This window comes from Pseudopipra pipra, chromosome 9, assembly GCF_036250125.1.
Source record: "Pseudopipra pipra isolate bDixPip1 chromosome 9, bDixPip1.hap1, whole genome shotgun sequence".
Lineage (NCBI taxonomy): Eukaryota > Metazoa > Chordata > Aves > Passeriformes > Pipridae > Pseudopipra > Pseudopipra pipra.
In genome coordinates, this window is record NC_087557.1 from 3,702,846 (window position 1) to 3,726,150 (window position 23,305).

General features: G+C 51.6%; 1 protein-coding gene across 6 annotated transcripts in view; it reads right to left on the reverse strand.

Annotated features, from left to right (window-relative positions):
• ASTN1 (astrotactin 1) overlaps positions 1–21,250 on the reverse strand; it is a 67,273-nt gene extending 46,023 nt beyond the window's left edge. For 5 of the 6 annotated variants that reach the window (XR_010432610.1, XM_064664149.1, XM_064664147.1 and 2 more), the window contains exons 1-2: positions 20,943–21,240; positions 647–834 (exon numbers count right to left, since the gene is read on the reverse strand). Coding sequence is in view for 5 of the 6 variants with exons in the window: in XM_064664149.1 (XP_064520219.1) it covers positions 647–834; positions 20,943–21,225 (471 nt within the window). In the remaining variant the exon portion in view is untranslated. Of the gene's footprint in view, positions 1–646; positions 835–20,942 lie in introns of all 6 variants that reach the window. The other variant, XM_064664145.1, reaches the window with a different exon arrangement.
• Between the last annotated feature and the right edge of the window lie 2,055 nt (positions 21,251–23,305).

The window sequence follows — 23,305 nt, forward strand, 5'->3', positions numbered from 1 at the left end:
TTCCAGTGCCACAAAAATTGTAGGATTCTTCTAATTTTTTCCAGCATAACGAAAAGAACCCCAAACAATCAACACACCACAGATCCACTTCCAACACGCAGACCCCTCCTTTCTCTGCCATCAAAAGCTTGTCTCCGTGTATCTGGGGGGAGGAGGAGAGCTGTCCAACCTCGACACGTGGGATGCTCTGGCTGCATGCTGTGACACCACGGCCACGGGGCTGCCACGCTGACAAAAGCGGCAGTGACAGTGCCCAGTGGCACCGTGACACCCACCGCGTGTTGGAGCAGTGGACAGCAGGCACCATCCATGGGCAAAGGGCTCCTGACAAAGTCGGTGTGAATTAACCCTGGGTTAGGGTGGCTGAGACCTTTGAAGCACAGAACACCCCCCCCCAGGGGATAAAGGCACCCCGCAAACACATTTTCAGAGTGATGCAAACTAAGGGAGAGGTTTAAAGAAGTTCAGCGTTAAAGCATCACTCGGAGAGGCGCCCAAGGCATCTCAACTACCCCCAAAGGGGGGCTCAGTTCCCCATCCTAGGGCAGCTGGAGCCAGATGGGGAATATAAATGGCTTTTCAAAAGCCACTACATTTTCTACAGGCTTCTGGACAGCTAAGGAGGGGCTGCCTTCCCACCACCTACCATGACGGAGATGTGGAGGATCCTCAGCTCCTCCTCTGCCGACTCGGTCTGGGGCTCCTCTGTGGGGTCGAAGCCGGGCAGGTTGGGAGCCCCATCTTGGTGGTGGATGTGGAAGAGCAACGTGCCATTCTCCAGCCACTGCTGCCGCCAGCGCACCAGGGGGATGTCGTCCGTGTTGCCTGAGATCTCTGCGAAAGCAAAGCTGGTCAGGGGGGAGGTACGGAGGAGAGGGTTGATGGGGACATTCCCCTCTTCCCAAAAAAATGGGTGGAAGGATCAAGGGTTACATACAGAAGGCTCCCTCTGGTCACCTCCTGTCAGCACCATGGCTGTCCCTACACAAACCACAACCTAAATGGTTAAAGCAGAGTGAAATCATATTTCTAGTTATAATCCAGATGAAGGCCTCTCCAAAAATCCAGATGTGGTGCAGGGAGAGAGCACTCACTGACAGCATCTCGGGGCCAGAGGCAGGGAACCCAGCAGCATCCTTCCAGCTCTAATTTGGGCAGGTTTCACCCACACACCTCATGTTCAACACAGCTCCAGGCACTGGGAGCAGAGGATACAGGACAACTTCTCAGCAGCACTGATGGGATCACCGGGACCACATCACAAATTATCGCAGACAAAATATCTCCCATCCTTTGTGAACAATGAAACATGCACGGAGCTGCAGTCACAGCTGAAGCTCTGACTTTGATTGAGGTGATTTCAGAGGTTCTCAGTCTTCAATCATGTTTTACAGCTCCCCACATGGGACTCAGCCCAAAGACCTGCAGAGGTACCTGCAGCTTCTGCCCAAGTACCCTGACTTTCCCTAAGTGCTTTTAACTTCAAGGTTTAGGGACAATGGGTCAGATCAACAGAGCTGTGCTGATGAGTGATGGCAGTAGAGGATACCCAAGCAGGAGGAACAGCTGAGGACAGGGACACAACATGTGCTCCAGTACACTAAATGTTAAATCAAACCAAATTCACCTGACTGACTCCAAAATTTCAAGAACATCCTATGGCTGGGTCTCAGCCAAAGATAGGGTCACACCAGCCCATCCCTAGGAGAGATGGGCACCATTTTAATCATTACCTCCACCTCCAGCCAGATCACCTTGATCACCATCTCACACCACCTTGATCTCAGCCATCAGCTCAAGCCTGCCATTTGCCCATTAGCTAATTTTCCTGAAAATAGCAGATTTTGTTGGAACAACAAAAAAAACCATGATGAGCTTCCCAGTGAGGCACAACTCCCCCTCCTGCCTCGGTCCTGTGGGGACAGTCCAGCCAGACCCATCCGCTCCATCCCATTCGTAGCCACGCATTTTGAGGGCAGTGGGAAGGAGCCCGGCTCACTTCGGGCAAATTAACATCTTTATTTTGCTTGTTTCATGCTGCCTTCAAATGAAAACTGGAATTCAATTACAGTGCCGAAAAGCAACATTTTAAATTTGCTGTTAATTAATTTCATTAGGCTGCCGTAAGTGAGCCGGCTGCCGGGGATGGTGGCGGCGGGGGGGGGGGGGGGGGGGGGGGGGAGCAAAAATCTGCATGAGGAACCAGGTTCATCCTCCTAAACTGATTTGATTAATCAAAGGAAACATTAGCCACAGCGAGCGAATTGGCAGATTGTTTGTGCTCAGCACGGGCCGCATTCCTGGCAGTAATCAGTGTACTTGGAGTGTCCCGAGCAGAGGGATGCCGAGCGCTCCGCGCTGCCACCGGGAAGCAAAACCAAGAGGAGTTAAAGTCACCAGGAAGCCAGAAGCACTTTTGAAATTCCCTCTAACTGCTGAGCTGCGTGTTTAGGGACACACATCCCCTTTGAAAAGCTGGCCCTGGGAGCTGGGAGGGTTTGAAACGGCACATCTCCTCCTCTCCCACCTAGTCTTTATTCATGGGCTGGAAGGGGGAAACAAGCTTGCCCGCTTTCCCAACTCCCCACGGCTTCTCAACTTGGAATGAACCAGCTCAAATGGAAGAAAACACTCTCCCTGCACCTGCCTGCTAATGTGAAATTAGGAGTAATTAAGGCAAGAGCTTTTATGCACAACAGGAACTCAACATACTGACATTTGGAAAAAATGTAAATATCAGCATTTGCTCCATTGTAAAGAGTGAAAATAATAGATACTAAGAATGTGACATTGTGACATTTAGAAAGCTAGAGTTAGAGATGTTTTTCCCCTGATCTGACATATCATTGTAAAAGCAGCACCCTCCAGCTCATTAATATTTGAGGAGAAATCCTTGATGGAAGTTATTTAAATGATTAATAGATTATAGTAAATTTAAGCCTTAAAATAGGTTGTCATAATTTCAATTTTATTTAAACAGGCTTATTTTTTAAAAGAAAAATGTATTCCAGTAAAAAATGGATTTTTGTTTTAAAAGAGCAGAATCCAGCCACAGAGCCTGGATGCATTATCTTTTCTCACCAGACATCACAACATGATCCTGCAGCCACATTGCACACAAGTTAGAAATGCTAGAGACAGAAGAAAACATCCCAAAAATCAACCACCATCACCCCAAACTGGGAGGCTGTGACCTCTTCATCACACTGCAGGACAAGGCTGCTCCACCATCGCTGCTCCTGCCCTGGGCAAGGGTTCTTGAGGCAGCACCTGGATGAATGGGCTTCACCCTTGGATCTCCTCCTCTCCTCAAGTGCCTTAGCAACACGTCAGCTGCCCGAATCCTACTCCATTTGTACTTGACAAAATTACACATATAAATGCTTTCCTGCACCTCTGAAGTTCTCATGGAGTTTGGTTCCAGCAACACCAAGACCAAGACAAGCCCAAGCTTCCTCCCTAACACAGCATTTCTCTGTTATCTCTTCTCCCAGTCCAATGCATTCCACTTTTATCTTGCTCTCCAAGCAGACATCTCATCACCTGGTGGGAGATGCTATGGTGACCCATGTAGCCAGCTGGGACCATTTATCTGGATGCCACAGGGAGTCAGCTCTGCCACGGGACTGGCAGGTGCCAGCTCTCCTGACCAGGTTGTACCATGGGGCCAGGATGTCCCAGAGGAGGTGGAAAAGCAGGCAGAAAGCCAAAAATTTAAAAAAAAAGCCCAGGGGGAGAGGATAATTTCAAGTTCAAAGTTTGAAGGATACTGATGAAAAGCCTGGCCCCTCTGTGGCTTTCATTAAGGCCTTGGATAGGAAGCCATTAGCACGAGTATTAACTTCTTGCACCTCTGTTAAAAAATAGCCTGCCTGAGTCAGAGGTTAATAACAGTAGGAGACCACTAATTAGGCTGTGCTGCATTCACCTGGAATCAAACGTGGCCCAGGTCCTTCATATCTACAGGAGCAGCAGCCTCCAAAGGCCCCAGCTGATGCTTTCAACATAACAGCTGTGGCTGCTCCCCTCCCAAACCATCTGTGAGGGGAGGGACAGGGAAGGAAAGGTTCTGGAGGAGTGATTTGAGGAGAGGACAAACGACCAGAATGAAGGTGCTGGAGGTGCATGGATTTATACCTGCTTCAATATTGATTATCCCAAACAACCTCATTTCCCGAGGGACAGCCGTCCCACCCAAAGCAAACCCAATCCTTCTGGAGGCAACACCACTGCATCTCCCAATTTTGGGAGGCAACAGCTCTGTCACAGCCCAATTCTGCACCTGAGCTGGTGCAACATTAAAACCATGGCCCAGGAGCCCAGTGCTGACATGGACCCATTTCCATGTACTCACCTCCCCACTGAGCCCTGGCATCGTGGCACACAAAGAAAACAGCTCTCCTTAAAACCTCACGTCAGCATTTCGATGGAAAAAACCACCCAGCAAAACAATTTTCCTCTCCATTTGGAAGTGTTTTGCACTAATAGGTGCCTCCAATAAGTCAAATCAACTCTGCCATAATGCCAGTCTCCACAGACTCATTTCATACAGCAGAGCACGGATTTTGACTTGGATTTGTATTTCCTTGTTAACATTTAAACCTGGCTTATTTTCCATCTGGAACCTGACTGTGTTTTTATTTAAGTTCCCCATTAGCTAAGGCTTTTGCTCCATGTCTAAACCTCACAAATCCTTTAAAGGGCTCAAATTCAGCTAAAGCAAGTCTTGCACTCCTGTGCAAGGGTCTCCAATGTCTGAAGAGACTCAGGAGACTTTCCCACCATGAGTCAGCTCAGGCCTTGATTACTATCAATTCAGATGTCAAAATGCTTATCCTGATATTTAACTCGTTTATACTTCCAAGGTTTTAGTGACACATCACTCATGGTGTACTATTCATGTTTTTATGGGCCTGTTAAAAAAAACCACATTCATCACTGACTATCCATATTTTATTTGCTTTTTTTTTTCCTGCTTCCCATCTCAGGTAGGAAAACCAGCTCATTCTGTAGGTCATTTCACCTTTCCAAGACAATCCAGCTTTTCCATACCAGCAAACATAAACCTCACTTTATATATTAGGAACCTGCTTCGGTCCTGGGACAAAATTTCCAAAAGACTCATAGATACGGGAGAACATAAAGGCTCAAGGAAAAGGCACTGGTGATCTCCCTGGAGCCACTCTCTGGTTGTGTCAGAGAGATCACCCCCCCATGATGTCTGCACGTGAGGCTGGCACACGTGAAGCCGTAGCAAGGCTGACAGATAACCAGGTGTCTCCTCAGAACATAGGGTGCCTTTGCTTTTGGGAAGGTCATCAAGGAGTTACATTTCAGAGCTGTAGCCATGCTTTAGCCCCGCCTGAACTGGGATTTTTGTCCCAAATATGCCACGGCCCTAATTCATCCCTTTCTTTAACAAACCCCTCCATCACCCTGGGAGTGACGCTGTGCTGCACAACCGCTTCCAGAGAGAAGGACACTGATTCATCACTAATGGGTCTCAGTCGACTGGGTTTGTTCTGCAGCTGCTGACCTTACAGCACAACGTGCCCCATTGCCCTGCTCTTCCCCATGGACCTAAGGATGTGCCCAACCACACCTGCCCAACATCCTCTCCAAGGTTATTTTTCCATCGCGTTTGTCAATTTTGACCAAAAACTGGGAAAAAACAACGAGCAGACTGGGACATTCGCTGGTGTTTGATTTCCACTCCTGTCTTGTTAGTTTGGTCCCATCTGCCATAACTGTGAACTACAGAGGAGATGTAGGAAGAGAGACCAAATCCACCTCCTGGAACAACACTCATGTAAAACAAAAACCCCAAAGCCCCACATGATGACAGTGAGCAAAAGTAAAATAAAGAGAATGTGTGACAACAGCCTATAGATGTGAGGTTGATATACAGACTCCAGAAAGGACCACATTTGTAGCTGATATCCCACTCTGCAATGCTATCACATCACCTCTTCCAGAGGGGAACTCAGGTCTCCATGGAAAGAGCCCAAATGATTAAGAAGCTCCTAATCAGCCATGGAAAATTACTGCCCTGGCTAAATCATCTCCCAGCAAACCAATGGGATGGAAGACACGAACCCCTCAACTCAGATGGTGTTCACTTACAAGCTGCTGAACTCCACCAGCACAATCACCATCACTCCAAAAGGGTGAGATACTGGAGAAGCAAAACCTGGCAGAGGAGACCCCAACCTCTTAAACAAGCTCTCGTGCATCATGGAAATTAAAGAGCAGTAAATTCCGCTTCTGCCCTGGACACTTTGTTAGAGGAACTGGTAGGTGGGTAAATACGGGTCACCCAACGCTGTAAAGGGTGATGGACTCATTTCAAAGAGTTCTTGTCAAAATCCACCCTCAGATTTTCCCAAAGCTCCAAAGTGGGGCTGGGATAAGAGGGAAAGCCCTCTTGAAGCCCACCAGGTGGGGGAGGAGTAAGAGGTTATTTTTCTCGATGAAAGGAGGTTACCAAGAAGCCCCACGGAGATCTTTATCAGGACTTCGGCTGCTCAAGAAACATTCTGGAAGAGGAGGTGAACGACAAAGTTGGTCACCAAGGCTAAATTTAGTCTCCTCAAAGCTAAAGCTGTGAAGTGCTGGTGGAAAACGGGCAAGGAAGTGGGCAGGTGAAATTCAACTTTGGTGAAAGAAGCCAATCTCGAATCCTGCAAGTGGTATTCAGGTCAACCATCTCGAAAAGGAGGAGGCAAAGCTGGGAAGGTTCAGAGGAGGGGTATGAGGAAGATGAGATGTCGCAAACAGCTTTGTGAAGAGGAGAAGCCAACTGTGTTAGGACTCCTCAGTAAAGGAAGCAAACAACTGAGCAGGGACATGATAAAAGCCTATAAAATCAGCAGGCCTGTGGAGCAGTGGGAAAGGTAATGGTTATTCATCCTTTCTCACTTTGCAAAAATTAGGCATGTAAAAACTAACAATAGGTTCCTTTTCAACCAGCATTAAGTAGGGAAGCCTGAGAAAGGAATCAAATTCAGGGAAGATAGAGTCACCAACAGCTATTGAGCCAGAGAGCCCCGGAGGCACCTCCCAGCTTGGGAAATCCCTGCAGCAGGGAAAGGACTGTATACAGGTATGCTGTGGTTTTAACATTTTTTCCCCAATTATCAGCTGTGGGTGGAGATGCCAAGAGACCACAACCCACTGTCCCCACACTGCCCAGTCTCTCGGGGTTAAAAGGTGACTGCAAAGCCAGCCAGGTGCTACGCAGACCACCCTTCTTGAATGCATCCCACATCCACACGTCCCTTCAAGGACAGGCTGAGACCCTCTGCTCCCCCAGGCACTGCCTCGCTGAGCGAGGGAGACCCCAGGGCAGCTCCCTCACACTGAGAGAGCTTCTCAACATCCAGCCAACAACTCCCCCTGTCCAAACTCCAGCCCTCCGTGCTGCCAGGCCCTACAGACCCAAGGCGCTTGCCAAGATTCCCTTCAGCTTTCCAAGCCAGCCAGCAATTTTCATGGGGGGGCAAAGGCCTATTTATATCCATCGTGGGCTGGCAGGGAAGGTAATGGCCGGCCACTCCAGCCCATCTGCCAGGCACTTAGCAGGACACTGGAGCATATCGTACAGGAGAGGTCAGGCTATGGTGGTGGGACTGGCAGGGGAGGTGGGGGGAGGCATTACAGCCATGACATGGACTTCACTTCAAGGGTAAACTTCAGCTCGCTCCTGCACACTAATTTGTTTAAGTGCTCATTGCACCAAGGCCAAGAGGTCAGGCAAATCAGACGTTATTTTGGCATTCTTGTGCTTAGCACAGGAAACGGGAACAGCTGCTCGTTCCTCATCTCCTGGAGGGAAAGCCAGCACCTGTCGGTCTTCTGGGACACAGGAGGGATAGGGTGGCCTTCCCAGAGGTGTAAACTGGGCCAAAATAACCCTGTCTGCTCACTTATCCACAGCAGGGCCAAGAGCTTTTCCAGGAGGTGATCCTCCCCTTCCTCCCACCTCCCCTGGTGGGACTGATGCTGCTTTTGGGGCAGGAAGAACCCTCACCTCTTCTCTACTGGGATGGACAAGGCAGGCAAGAGATATTGCTACCACAAACTCTTCGGTGCCTTAGGAGCTCTTACCTGACTTCAAGCTCCATTTTCAAGTTCGTGGAGAGGCTTTGAAAGATGGAAAAGTGAGAATGAAAAAAAGAAAAAAAAAAAAAAAAAACAAAAAGAAGAAAGAAGGAGGAAGAAAGATGTAGAAGGGGAAAAAGTTAACTGTGCATCTTGAATTTATCACTCTTGAAAGAAGAGATTGTCAAGAGGGCCAGAGACCAGCCAGTGCACGGTGATCAATGGGAGGACTTTTGGGTCTAGTCAAGCTTGTTTCAGATTTACAGGAACTGAATAGAGGCATAAATCTCTCGCTGCCTGACAAAAATGGAGGTAATTAAACCTGCAGGTGTATATAATTGTCATATTGATGATCTATATAAATCAGCAGAGCCAGCAGAGGCACAAAGCACCACATTGAGCTCAGAGGAGCTGTTTGCCCACGCACTCGGCCAGGGGACAGGGCTCATGGGCACAGGACACAGCCCTGGGGCTGCAACCACCACCACAACCTTCTCCTCCACGAGAGACCTTCTCCAATTGCCCCCACATACAACAAAAGCAGTTGGACCTCCCATCTCTTTCAATTACCTGCAGCCTCTTCCTGGCTACTACAAAATCTCCTGTGACTGCAGGAGGATGAAGATGGGACCACAAGCATTGAGATGCCCGACCATGGACACTGTGGGGGGCTCTTTGCAGCTGCTTTGAAGCTCTGAGCCCAGGTGCAAGTGGGGCACTGACTTGATCTTGTAGCGACCCTTTTTTTTTTTAATTTATTTTAACCTTTGTTATTTTGGGAACTTTGAAGCCTAAGCTGCTCTGAGGCAGCTGCCTTTGTAGGAAGGACAGAAAGTGCAGAGGGGGAATTTGAAAGAGGGAGAGAAACAGGGAGGGGAAAAAACGGTGCTTCACAGCTGAGGTCTGCAACAGCTCCTTCACTGTTTCTCCCGCATCCCAACAAACCCACGCTGGGAGGCACTCGGGGCTCTTTTACCAGCAGCTACGGGAAATCTGGATGCAAACTGACCAAGGTGTCACCCATTTCTCTATCACTGCAGCCCAGAGAAACCTCCCTCTCCTACTGCTCAGTGGGACGTCCCTCGGTCCCTGTGGCGGGTGCAGAGCATCCCCTCCAGCCCCCACAGAGCAGCCCTGCTCGGTGCCATGGGGATACACTGCTTCCCGCCGTGCCATGAGGGACAGGAACACGAGGGAAGGGTTTCCTGTCATCTTTGCCAGCCAAGCCCCCTCGCACGTGCCCACGGGCCAACTCCACGTCCCAAGTTGAGGGCTACGTACGTGCAGCAATTGGATAATTAAAAATTAAGGAAGAGTTTCTGCATTGCAGTCCGAATTATGTAACACTGCTCTTGGGTTTCAGCACCCATCAGCTTTAGTGCCATCACACAGCAGCACAGACCCTGCCTGTATTTACCTGCCTGCCTTTTGAGGTAGGGCTTGCACCCTTGGTAGGGAAGAGGAAATCCCAATGTCATAACCACAGGAAGAAAATTCCCTTATGTTTGCACGAGAAGAGAAAAAGGAGGAAAATCTACTGATTTTCTTAATCCAGTGCTAAAATCTGAGATGGCCAGAAAAAAAGGGGATGGAGTCAGGATGCTCCAACCCTCTGAAATGCCAAGAGTCACCCTGGCCAGGACAGCACCCCCATGACCATGACCAGGGAACATTTCTGAGCAAGAGGCTGCTGCCTCTTGCTTCTCCTGCACCAGAGAAGCAGCAGCCCATTTTAGCAAATAAGCAGCATCTCTGTAAGCAAACAAAATCAAATCAAGGTGAGGAGTGAGCTGCATTTTCAGTATCTCAAGAGCAAAGAACCCTGCTGGACTCTGAGCACCAGTAACTGCAAACTGCTGCATTTATGGCCAAATCTTTGCCTTAACCCTGCGAGCTCTGGCTGTTGCTGAGTCCAGGGCTCAACGAGTCATCCTGCCACTTCCTCCTGCCACCTCCTCCCTCCCTTGGCCAGAAACCCACTGAACACACAGCCCTTGCAGTGCTATTCCCAGGACATGGATGCTGCCACCTGGTGTGAAAACAGCCATTAATTCCTGCTGTGATTAGCTCCAAAAGGCACTTTATACTGTGCTCTGTGTCCAACAGCCTAAAGAAGGCACCAAGGATGCTGTGGCTCACACCCAGAGCGAGTGGCTCTGCCATCACTGCTCCTAATGCCCCTTGACTGTTGCCTGGTTCCTGCATTATTTACTACCTCCTGACATTGTGCCTCTCCTCCCTCCTCATGGTCTGCCTTTTCCTGCCCTCCCTCCATCATCCCAGTACTTCCCTGCTCCTGGCATGCTGGTGTTTCACATCCATGCTGCTTTTCATCCACCAGCATGTGAAATCCCTTCTTCCCAGCTCTTTAATTAGAAGGAGGTTGGATCCAACCCAGGCTGCCCACACCACTCCCATCCCATGGTGAGAATTGCACCAGGTCCATCCCAGGAACCTCCACATCCCTCACTCAGCCCCCAGCCCCAGTGCCCACAGGACATCCCTTCATTCCAGTTTGTGCTGACAGGCAGGAACGGACTGCAGGAGGATGCTGGGGCTGAGGCTGAGTCCTCCAGCTGTTAACCAGAGATGTGCCTCACTCTACAAGCAAGAAAAGGTGGAAACATGACAATAAAAGCTGTGGAAGCCAGCCTGGCTCCAAGGCTGACTCCCCTCCCTGGCTCACAGGCATTCCCACCATCCACCACAGGGGCTGAGCTACTTCTCAGGTCCACCAGGAGCATAGCACACCCAGGAGGAGAGCAGATCCTGCTGAAGAAGTAATAAAATTGCTTTCATTTTTCCCTGGAAGGATGTTTCAGGCACTATCTTGCTTGCAGATGCTTGGACAGACATCCCAGTCCACTAAAGCTGGGCCTTGGCATGAGCTGGGACGAGACCCCTGCAGCTCCTTGGTCATGCACCAGCAGAGACATTCATAATTCACCCCAAATTCCCAGGCCATACATGTCCTGTCTGAAGAGACAAACTCCCCAGCTTGTGCCCTTGGCCAGCAGGAAAGCCAGCAGCTCCACGGCAGCGTGACGGCTCTGAGTCCCGTCCCTGCTCCTCTCCAGAGCTCTCCCAAAGTGGCAAAAGGAAGAGCCCAGCTATTTCTGGCTGAGCAATACAGGAAAGGTTGGGAAAACAGCTCTGCACCAGCATAACCACCGCTGGGAAAGCAGCGCTCAGGGGAGCTCGGGGCCAGCCCAGGGCAGTGGGAGGCATAAAAGGCTCTCCAGTCCAAGACTGACGCTTCCAGATTTCCCAGAGGCTGTGGACACTGGGGACATCATTAGGGGAGCAAACGGGTTGAGAGCACCGCAGCAATTTAAAGACCCTGCAGCCACTGCTGCGAAGTAGGCTCTGGCAAGAAAATTTAGCAGTGGAATGTCTCCTCTCCCAAGCATCTCCCCTTCCCCACCAAAGCTGGCCAGTTTGACTGATCCATGCAGGAGCTCCCCTGCTCCTTCTTGCAGGAGAAAGGGCACCACCTTCTACTGCCACCCACGTACAGACACCCCCCCGACACACGCTGAGCCACCCATCCCCATGCTGGACCTGTAATCTGTGGTGTTTTCCAACATCCTCACCCCTCCTGCAGTTCCCTGAACCCTTCACTCACACCAATCCCTCCCCAAACCCTCCACCTACGGAGCAAGAAAGGGTTTTTTTAAGCCTTAAGACACCTCTTCTAAAAACCCACCCTGCTTCTTCCTCTGTGTTGGAGCAACCCTGTTACAAGAGGGCATTTGATGGCTGTGGGGCAGCAGCACTTGGATGCACCAGGGAACTGGTTCCCAGCACCGTGCCCTCCCTCTCTCACTCCCCTTGGGATGCCAAATTAATTGCCTTGTCTCCCGGAGCTTTTAGCTGGAACAAATAAAAGAAAAAGGGGGGTTGCCAAAACCCATAATAAGGTCTACAGTTCCTCTGAGCTACAAGGGCTGCTTTAAATTTCGTGGGTTTTTCTTTTTTCCTTTTTTTTTTCTTTTTTTTATTTGAAGGAGGTTTCCATGGTAACTGTCTCCCATCACACAAGAGCCTGTCCCGGGGATATTTCAGGGTTGCTAATATCTGCCTTTCCCAGGAAGCTGCTATGTTGTGACGGTGACATCGCAGCTGGGTTTTTTTGGCAAGGGAGGAGGGCAAGGGTTCAGGAGAGAGGAAAAGGGGGTGCCGCTCCCAAAAACTAAGGTCAAGGTCCTGCCTGTACCTGGTTTACCCTGCCCAGCAGGCAGATCTCCATCCCAAAGGGCTCAGGCAGCCAGGCTGTGGTTTCACTTGGACCACTGACCTGATTTGGGAAGCACTCCCAAGGCAATGCAGCCCTTGCCAGGCCAAGCAGAAGTGACGTGGCCAAGCAAGATCACAGGCACAGTCTCTCTGACATCTTCTGCCACCTTCTCCTACCCTTCTTCCAACCCTTGGAAAGAAATTCTCCCCTGTGAGGGTGGTGAGGCCCTGGCAGAGGTTGCCCAGAGAAGCTGTGGCTGCTCCATCCCTGGAAGTGTCCAAGGCCAGGATGGGGCTTGGAGCAACCTGATCTAGTGGAAGGGATCCCTGCCCAAGGCAGGGGGTGGAACAAGATGGTCTTTAGGGTCCCTTCCAACTCAAACCATTCTACAGTTCTATGATTCTCCAATTTCTTTCCTCCACCAGGTTAGTTTTCAGCTGGATCAGCTCCCTGTGGGAGCAAAGCCAGCCCTCTGCATCCCCCATAGCTGCTGCTCTGCTGCGCTTATTAGTTATCCGAATTACTGAAATGCCTCAGGGTCGGCCAGAAAAGGGACCGTGTCACCTCTTGCATCAGGGCTGCAGACCCCAAACTTCTGTGACACATGTGCCACCACCAGCTCAAGGATCCTTTACTCCCCTTTGATTCAGAATGGTAAAAAAATGCCCATTCCCCAGCGGATCTCAGGCTCTGCAGACATGGAGGGGACAGACTTAGACTCCTGTCTCAGGAGCAAACAAGACCTCACAGCAAAGCAAAGTGTGGGGTCAGCTTAAGCACACGCTAAAGCAGGCTCCAAAGAGCCCAGCTCTAGGTGAGCCTCCATCCCAAGCACCCCCCAGCTGCAGGGCACGAAAATGGGATCAGAAATACCAACACACTCCCACAGGAGCAGGGCACACTCTCCTCTGGGTGATTTCTCAGCATTAAGCCGTAGTGGGACAGCCAGAACCTGGCAATCAAAAATCTTCCCTGATCTACACAAATCCCCCAGCTGCTGCTTGAGGTGAGCCACCGGCCACTGCTGCAGAGAAGCCAGAGCCCAGCAGTTTGGAAGGAAAAGGACAACCAGTCTTAAACGACAGAGCCGTCATCATCCAGGCACTGCCTTAATCCCACCAGGCAAAAATTCCTTCATTTGAAGGACTGCTCTGCAGCAAGGATCCAAGAGAGATGATTTCAGAGCCTCTGTTTAGCTGGCTAAGCAACCATGAAAAAAAATAAAATGGAACAGAATATAAAATAAACCAGAATAAGCCAGAATAGAGTAAAATAAAATAAATAAAATAAAATAAAGTAAAATAAAATAAAATAAAATAAAATAAAATAAAATAAAATAAAATAAAATAAAATAAAATAAAATAAAATAAAATAAAATAAAATAAAATAAAATAAAATAAAATAAAATAAAATAAAATAAAATAAAATAAAAGGTAGGAAAAGGGATGCAGCCCAGAAGCAAATGCTACCAGCATGTGGAGAGAAGAGCAGGGGTGAGATGGTGGCATCAGAGAAGAGTGTGGCTGCCCAAGAGTCCCCTCTACCACTGGAACCACAGCCAATTCCAGGGGGTAAAACCTGCCACAAAGCTTCGGGGGTCTTTGAGGAGCACTCACAGGGGCAGCCCAGCCCCCAAAACTGGGATGGGTCTCAGGGCAGGAACAGGACCAAGTCTGAGCATCCCTGCCTGGAGGTGGGCTGAGAAACTCAGGCTGGGAGTGATTAAAGGGAGCTGAAACCGGGGACCAGGCCCCCTGCAGCCCCCTTGGCTGAGCTCCCTGCCTGCCCTGCCAGACCCTAACACCCCCTTCCGAAAGGCCAAGCAGCCCCACATCCCACTCCCCCCACTGCTTTCTGGGTCAGCGAGATCCCCTCCCAGCCCCGCTGCCGCTGGAGCCAGCTGGATGCACGGTTGCTGTGGCAACGGGTTCCCAGAGACAAAATCCTTATTTCTTACTTTTTTTCCCCCTTGGCTAAGGAAAAAATATACAAGAGGCCCTGTGCATCCACAGTGCCACTGAAACCTCTGTGCCCAGCAAGAGAGCGATGGGGCACAGCATGGGGACAAGGTGTCCATAAGGATGGGGACGTGCACCCTGTGCCTCCCTCCTGAGACTCGATCACCTCCTGGTTCGCCATAGGGGACTCCCTGCTCCTCCCTGGGATGCTGCCAGCTTTCCTGCAGCGTTTTCCACCCCATTATGGGGTTTTAAGGGCTGCCCCTGCTTGTAGCTGAAGTTGGTGCTGGGCTGCACTGCCTGGAGGAGGGCATGTGATCAAGCATGGGGGTGCCCTCGGTGCTCCAGTGGCTCACCCCTCTGGCCCCATCCTTCAGCTGGAAGAGGGATGTGGAGAGGTCAGGTCTACATTGCATGGCCAAGAGGAAGGGCTGGAATGGGGTCCCACCAGCAATTTGCACCCAATTATTAGTAAGCTATTAGATAAGCCTGTCCTGTCCCACCAGGTGCTCCAGAGCAGGTCCAGGGCAGGATGCTTCCCCTCAACAGATCACTCTCTGCTTTGCTCTGCAAGCCCCCAGGCCCTGGTGATAAACATCTCCCACAGCAGACTGGACACCCAGCAGCACTCTGGATGCTACAATCATGCCCCACCACCAGCAGCAATCACTCCAGGAGGATGTAGGAAGAACATACCATTCATGGATTTTCAGTAGACATAAACCCCAAGCAGGAGGGAATTCAGTGCATCCCACTGCCAAGGTAGATTTTGCCAAGGGGCAGGGGGGCTGCTGGGACAGGGCATTTTGGAGTCCCTTCCCCACTGCAGCTCCTGGTTGGGACCCCCTGAGGCAAATTCCCTGGCTGCCCTCCAAGCCACCCGGCAGGAAGATGACAGCAGCCTCCCCCCTGGCCAGGCACATAGATCACACCGGCGGGTTTCAGAGCATGCGACAGTGTCCAGGATCAAAGCCAAGTTCAATTAATGGCTCACAATCTTATTAGAGAAATTATTTCAGGATCTTGAGTAAAAGTCCGATATATCCACTCCATTCCATTAGTCAGGCTCATTTAGTAATTCAATCAATCTAAGCAAGGCAATTGAGCTCCCCTGGTATAATTTAACTTGGTTATTCTCTAGGTACTTAAGAATTTCTTAATATTGGCTTCATTATTTCACCATTACACCTATTTCCAGGTGCAGGGTTCGCACTGGAGCGATGCTGTGGGTCCCATGGTGGGATCAGCTCTGCTGTAGCCCTCTGTCATGTCCTGGTCCCTGTGATGGGGAAGGAGAGTTCTGGTGGTGATGCCAGGGTGCCACTGTCTCCCCTAGGAATTAAGTCAAGCTGGGGACTGGCACTGCAACACCCCAAAAACCATTTTCCTAACGCAGAGAGTTGGGAATAAAGGGCTGCTCCGCGTGCCAACAGCTTTGGGATCACAACCAGCATCCAGATCCAGGTGAGAGGAAAAAAATTCATTGGGATGCTCTTCTCACTAGACGTGGAATTGGAAAAGAAAAAAAATGGGATAATGCAACCCTGCAGCCCCTCGGCTCCTGCTTCCCTCCTCCAGGGCCTTTTAGGAGCTGGGGGTTGAGGACAGAGCGGGGAGGACACCATGTCCTGCAGTCTGCAGCAGCGGGGAGATGTGTGGGATGAGGATGAGAGCCGACGGGTGTCACATCTGGCTGCGTCCCCGCGCAGCCTGGAAGGAGACCTGGGGCGGGCAGGCTCTGTGGTGGCCCGTCGTCCCAATTAGCAGCAGCCAACATCCCCACTGTGATCTGTCTCACAACCCCACAACCCCCTGTGCTACCCTGCTATTAACCCAGGGAAGTCACAGCCAAAAAGCTTAGCCAGGATTTAACCAAAAAAAAAATAAATTCATTAGATATTTCGGGGAGATATTCGAGGGCAGTTAAATATGCCCAGCTCATCAGTGCCTTTGAAAAATCTCACCCCTCTAAAAAATTAGAATTGATTTTGTATTTAAAAAGGGATCTATTTTATTTAAAAGTAAGATAATTTGAAATCATGACAGCTTGTATTAATGCTGGAGTTTATGATAATCTATTAAAGTCACTGAAGTTAAGAACCGTCTCCCATCCTCTGCTGCTGAGCCTCCCAGGAGGGAGATGGGGAGCGGGAAGTCAGGGGTGAGGGGCTGCACTGCCCTATTTCAGGGCACAGCAGCTGGGCTGGAAACTGGAGAGGCAGAAAAATCTCCTTCAGCTCTTCCACACTCAGGGGAGAAAAAAAAAAAACAGGATGCAAAAAACACCCAGCATTTCAAGATCTTGAAATATCCAGAAAGCACGAGTTCAACACATCAGCTGCGCTTTCCCATTCCTCAAGTCAATTTTACACTCGAAAGGGTATTTCAAGACTTCACTTTTCAAACATTCATTGCACTACAGAGAAGGCAAAGGAGTCAAAGGCACCGTCTTTGGCGCGGTTTTTAATTGCATCGCAAATCTCCACCGAGCCCGAGGGAGGCCAGGGTGCTCATAAATACCCCTCTCACTGCTTTATAAGCTGAGAAGGATGGGGCCCAAAAAAATTAGCAGCCTGCAGGACTGTGAATCCAGTTAATGACATATCAAATGTGGCTGGATGCCGCCGAGCCAAGCAGTGAGGAAGAAGGGGGTGTGAAGGTGAGCGGACAGGGAATATTGAGCTGCAAATTAGCATTTCTTAATGGGCACCAACCAGCGAAATGCTTCCTCCCTTCAGGAAAAAATACAGCTAATGCAACAAACACAAAATGAGATGAAAGGCAACCATTCCAAATTAAGGTTTCCTTGGTTTAAAGCAGGATGAAACTAGGAGATTTTAAATGCAGGCAGCTTGGTGTGCACCAGCAAGTGGCCCTATCCCGGCTCCCACCTGAAAACTGGTGCTTCCTGAAAATTCAGCAAACCCACAGCAAAACAGGGAAACGCTGTCAGAGTCCCTCTGAGGACAGGTACATAAGGCAGGTTTATGGGTGGGAGCACCAAGTTGCTCCTCAGTGAGGCAGCACGTGCACAGGAAGGCAGCCAGTGCAATTAAAACTCTCTCTGTTCATTAGCAAAGAGAGATACAAAGCAGCAGAAAGCTTTGCCCAAGTGTCTCCTCCCCTCCTAAACCAGAGGTAATAGTCCCACACACTGTCCCTCTGCTTTTGGAAGAATACACGAGTAGATTCAGGTCCCAACGTTTAGGAGAGCTGAGCACCAACACACTCAACGCGCCCACCTCTGGCACCAGGATGGCCACAACAGGGAGGATGAGGTCTAAATCAGGCACATGGAAAGCAGGCAGCAACCAATGCCTCACCCTCTAGTGTTAAGATAACTATAAAGTTAGAGCTCATAATTAATTTATGTTACCAGAGCATCTCATCAGGAGTCATAAGGGGTCAGGAGTAAGAGCCGGTTTTGGGATGCCTCGCTCAACACACACCTCTCCCGGCACTTTACTTTTAACAAGCACCATACGTGGCTCTCCAAAGACCCCGTTCTCCAAACACCCCAGCACATCTCTAGCTGGGGGAAAAACCTTGACCCATGTGCCCATCAGTTTGGCCGCTGTGGCAGGGAGGTGCCACCAAGGCAGGGGAACCACTCACAACAGTGTCCATGAACACTGGCCAAGCTTGAAAGCTCTTGAATTATTTAGGGAGAATTTGAGGGGGACAGACAGCATCAAGAGTGGGATGACAGCCTACCACCCTTGGGCTCCCCAGTCCAGACCCTTTTCCAGCTGCTCCCTTCACCCTTTCCCCTGCCATGATCCCGGCCTGCTGCAGCCACCTCCCCACATGCTCCCACCCTCTTTGTGGGGAAACGGTGGAATGGGGAGACCCCCAGGGGAGTTGATTGAGAGCCCATGTGGCAGAGCCAAGGTGTCACTGCCATGAGCCTCTGTGCAGCACTTCCTGGTGCTCCCAGCCCAAACCCAGGCCCTCCCTGATGCGGGGGCAGCACCTGGATCTGGTCCAAGACTCTGCCAACTGGGAGGCAGCTCACTTTCCCTTGGGAACCTGCTCCCTGTGCACAAGCCCTGGATCTGAAAGACACCAGAGGAGAAGGAGCAGCTGCCCAGCTTCTCCCAGTTCAGACACGGAACCAGACCAGGCTCAGAGTGGGTGTGGGGATTATCCAGCCCTCTGACACATTCAAGCTCAAGGAGGTGGGCACAAATGGGTCTGGTGTTTGCCAGGAATGGTGCAAGCAGCACTGTGTGAAGCCACATTCCTGGAAGGATGTTTAAACATACCCCCAGCCCATGCACAAGGGCTTGTGGAAACACAACTTACCACCCACATCAGTTCCATACACTGGTCTGACCATGTCCCCACTGAGTGCACAGTGATGCTCTTGGGATTTTTGGGCTGAGGGCTCTCCAGCTCCAGAGGTTCAGCCTCTTAGTCACCAAGTCTGGGTCTTGCAAGACCCTTGTGCATTTCAGAGCTTCTGCCGTGCCAGTGTCCAGGCTAACAGTAGTAGTAATAATGATAATAATTATTATTCTAATAATAATAAAACCAACACCCACTCATGGTAAAGCAGCACAACAACAATAACACCCACACATGGCAAAGGGGCCATACCAGCTTCAAAGCAAGCTCTTCTTTCACAGGAGAGAGGAAGATGTAGCGTGGCATTTCCCAGAAGTCACCAAGCCAAAACCCTGGCAAACAGGGAGTCTGAAAGGTACAGGGTACCCTGCCAGCTCAGCCCTCAGCCCCAGCATTCCAGGCAGGGAGACTTGTACTGGGATCCCCCCTGTGTCTCCACAGCCCAAACTCCTGCCTGCTGGGGGCTGGCACAGCCCCATGCATCCCCAGGTTCTTGGGGAACCAGTGTCCCAGGTTGCAAAGCCCCAGGGAGCCCAGCCACCACCAGGACATCAGGGTGCATTGGCACAGGGCCAGTCATCCTTGCATTGGTCTGGCAGCAGAAAGCAGAAGGAGGCAAAAGCAAAACCCTGCCAAGCACCATCAGTGCAAGCTATGGGTGCAGCAGGGGGCTGTCAGGGTCCTTTACTGCACAGCCCAGCGAATCCTCATGGGTTTGAAAAATCCCTGGGGAAATCCCACAGCACCAGCCAGGGTTGTGCCCAGGGACCCCCTCCCGATTCCCGCTCAGACGCTCCCCACTGGCAGCGCCCCAGGCCCTGGGGCCCATCGGGGTCCAGCTCCTCAGGATTGGGTCTGAGGGGGCCAGAGCACAAGCCTGGGTGGCCTTTGGGGCACCAGTGTGGCGCAGGGCTGGCGGCCATGCCGGCGTCCCCCGCATCCGCAGAGCTGCTGCCTTGTTGCCACAGCAACGCTCTCCGGCCTCCACTGCAGCATCCCACAGCATAGGGCTGGACCAGGGGGACAGGGGGGCACCACAGCCTGTGGCCCCCTCCCCACACAGCCCCTGGCCTCTAGCAAAACATCCCTGAGTGTCCCCACACACCTCCCCCATGGCATCAGCAGCCCCATGCCTGCCTCTGCCTTCCTCCCAGGAGAAGGGGGATGCCCACTCAGCAGCCAGAGCTGCCCCAAGCCCACCCAGCATCCAGGACTGGGGTTTTTTAGCACATGGAAGGGTCCAGAAGCCATGGAGGCGATGAATTGCTGGGGAGAAAACCCAGTCTGGGGTCACTGCTACACACAAGGGTGGTACAGAGGAGCATCGAGAGGAGCATCACATCAAGCAACACACAGTGCCTCATTTTTGGGCCAACATCCAAACAAGCGTGGCATTTTAAAAACTTAATGGGACACCCAAGGTGCTGCTAGAGGAGCAACAGATGGACAAGGCTTGCAGGAGGTGGCACAGCCACCTTGGGCCTGCTACAAAAGCATTGGTGGCATTTGCCCAGGGTGGGAGGTTATGTGTGGGTAGGAAACTGGTATTCTGCACCAATGTCACCCAAAATTAAACATCTCAGTGACTTGTTCCAGATGGTGAGGAGGGAAGCATATCCTTGAGCACAAGGGGTGGAGGCCTCGCTCTGATCCCAGCATAAACAAAGGAGCAAATTGTTGGCTTTTTTTAGTGGAAGAAAGCTGAAGGAGTCAGTGAGATAAGGGCAGATGAGCCTCATACAGTGGGTGAAGAGCAGGTGGGAACCACCCAGACCATGTGAGCAGGCCAAAGCCCAACACCTGGCGGCAGGAGTGCTGGAGGCAGCACACACACAGGCAGACTGGGATACACTGGGCACCCGAGTATTTTTCCATCAAGCTGCAGGAAAGGTGACTCTGCTCAGGGGCAGACAAAGCAGAAACCCTCACCTCCAGCTGGGCACGCTGGGAGCTGACTGTGGGCCTCCTGCCAGCACAAGTCGCCGGTGGCCATGGATCGAGCTGGGGACGAGCCCCGCGGATGACAACCTGGGAATGTACCAGGCGCCCCAGGCCTGCAGCATCTCCAGCCGCGATGCTGCAGTGGGTGAGCTGGCGCCGGGGCAGAGATGCTGCAGCAGGGCGAACCAGCCCCGCGGCCGGGATGCTGCGGCGGGGTGAAATGACACCGGGACAGAGATGCTGCAGCGGGATGTACCGGCCCCGGGGCCGAGCAGCCGCAGGGCGCCCGCCGGTGCGGCAGGGAGGAGCCCCGCCGCAGGGGATGCTCGGGGGGCCCCGCCGCGCTCCCGCAGGCTCACCCAGCACGAAGTAGGGCAGCTCCGTGTTCTCCAGGTCATCCACCACCACCATCTCGCCGGGGAAGTCGTTGCGGACTGAGAAGAGCAGCTTGGGCTCAGCGGCCGAGGGGCCGTGCATGATGCTGAGGTCGTTCTCCCGCAGGAAGGGCAGCGCCGACACCGTGATGCTCTTCAGCTTGCACTCCAGCTCCTTGGCCGCCGCCTCCGCCGCCGCCTCGGCGGGGCCGCTGCCCGCGGCCAGGCAGCAGCCGGCCAGCAGCGAGCACAGCCCGGCCAAAGCCATCTTGGAGCCCCGCGCCGCGCTCCCGGCGCCGGGCGGGAGGCGGCGGCGAGGGGCGGGCACCGCGGCCCGGCGCCTCCCCGTGCGGCGCGGCTCGGCACGGATCGGCTTTCCCGGCCCCCCGCCTCCCCCCTCCTCCGCTTCGCCCTTTCCACCCCCCATCCCTGGAAAAACCGGGAGAGCTGCGGTTTTTAGCGATGCGGTGGCGGGAGGGATGCGGGACTGCCCGGCCCGGCTACCTCTGCCTGCTTCTGCGCTGGGAAGAGCGTGCAGGTACCACCCCCCGTCCCCAGGATAAATTGCACACCTCCAAAAATCACAGACCTTCAAAATCCTAGGAGAAATCCCAGACCTCCAAAATCCCAGGAGAAGTCCCAGACCTCCAAAATCCCAGGAGAAGTCATGGACCCTAAAGCCCCAGAAGAAATCACAGACCTCCAAAATCCCAAACCTCCAAAATCTCAGGAGAAGTCATGGACCTCCAAAATCCCAGGAGAAGTTATGGACCCCAAAGTCCCAGAAGAAGTCACTGACCCCCAAAATCCCAGAAGTTATGGACCCCAAAGCCCCAGAAGAAGTCACAGACCTCTAAAATCCCAGACCTCCAAAATCCCAGGAGAAGTCATGGACTCCAAAGCTCAGGAGAAGTCACAGACCTCCAAATCCCCCAAGCATATACATACATATATGGAGCAGTACAGCCAAACCCAAACCTGCCGGATCTGTCTCTTTTTGCACTGGATGCTTTTTATTTTCACTTTTTGAGCACAAAGCAGCAGTGACAGCTTGTCCGACAGCCACACTTTCCTGCAAACATCTGTGGTCATCCCTGCAGCCAAAATGTTCTGATGGAAAACATTCTCCTCTTCCAGTTTGGGGGAAAGGCCCAATCCCCATGCCAGCAGGAATACATGACCATGCTGGTGCGGTTTTCCTCCCCGGGAAGTCTCCTGATGGCAGACATCTCTGGACCTGGGTATGGAGGTATTGCTGACCTGGAAGCAGAGCTCCCACCCCACAGCTCCACCCTGCCTCCTTGTGTGGAACCACACACAGGACGTTACTTTAAAAACTCTTGCAATTTTTTGTATTTTTCTTTTGTAGTGCTTCTTCTCCTCCCCTTGCAGGGGTTTTCCCAAATTCCTCCTCCCTCATCCGTGCCAGCTGTGAAGCTTAACATGCCCCAGGGTCGGGATCCAGGAAGGGACAGTGCTGTGCCCCAGACACCTCAAGCAGAGGAGCCACAGTGGGTGCTTTTCCCCAGGCTGATTTATGACACCCCATATTTATAACTTCCATGATATTCTGGGAAGGAAAAACTGTGCTTACCAGAAATTACCTGTATTCAACAGTCAGAGCCAAGCACTGAACTAAACCAGTGAGAATGTAGCGGGATGTGTATCAGTAGCACTGTCCCCCTTCGGGACCAACCGTCTGCAGCTGCCAGAAAAAACAAGTAAAAATTAGGAAAAATCGGGGGAGGGGGGAAAACCAAACCGAGAAAATCCAGGAAAACTGGGAAAATCAGAGGAAAAAATAAGGAAAAAAGAGTAACAGACATGGCCCTGCTTTTGGGGAGCATAAGGTAATCCCTTTGGATGTCCTCTGCCAGGCCCTTTAGCTGCTCTTCTTTTTTCACCAGGGGACACACAAACTCATTAAAAGAAGATATTTTATCCAAAAAAAAAAAAAAAAGCCACACAAAAAAAAGGTGCAATTGCATTACTCAGAAGATGTCTCCAAGAAGGTCTTTTTGGCTTCCCCTTTTGGAAATTGGGTGCATCTCCAGGAGTGGTGCCCCTGGAAGAAGAGTTTGGTGGGAGGCATGAGGAATACAGGTGGATAAATAAAACATATATGAAAAAAAAAACAAAAACAAAAACAGCCAAGAGCAGTAAACCTGGCGTCACCAACGCCATCCTCCTGCTGATCACCAACGCATGAGGTTTCCAGAGAAGCTGTGGCTGCCCCATCTCTGGCAGTGTCCAAGGCCAGGTTGGACGGGGCTTGGAGCAACCTGGGATAGCGGATGGTGCCCCTGCCCATGGCAGGAGATGGACTGGGTGACCTTTAAGGTCCCTTC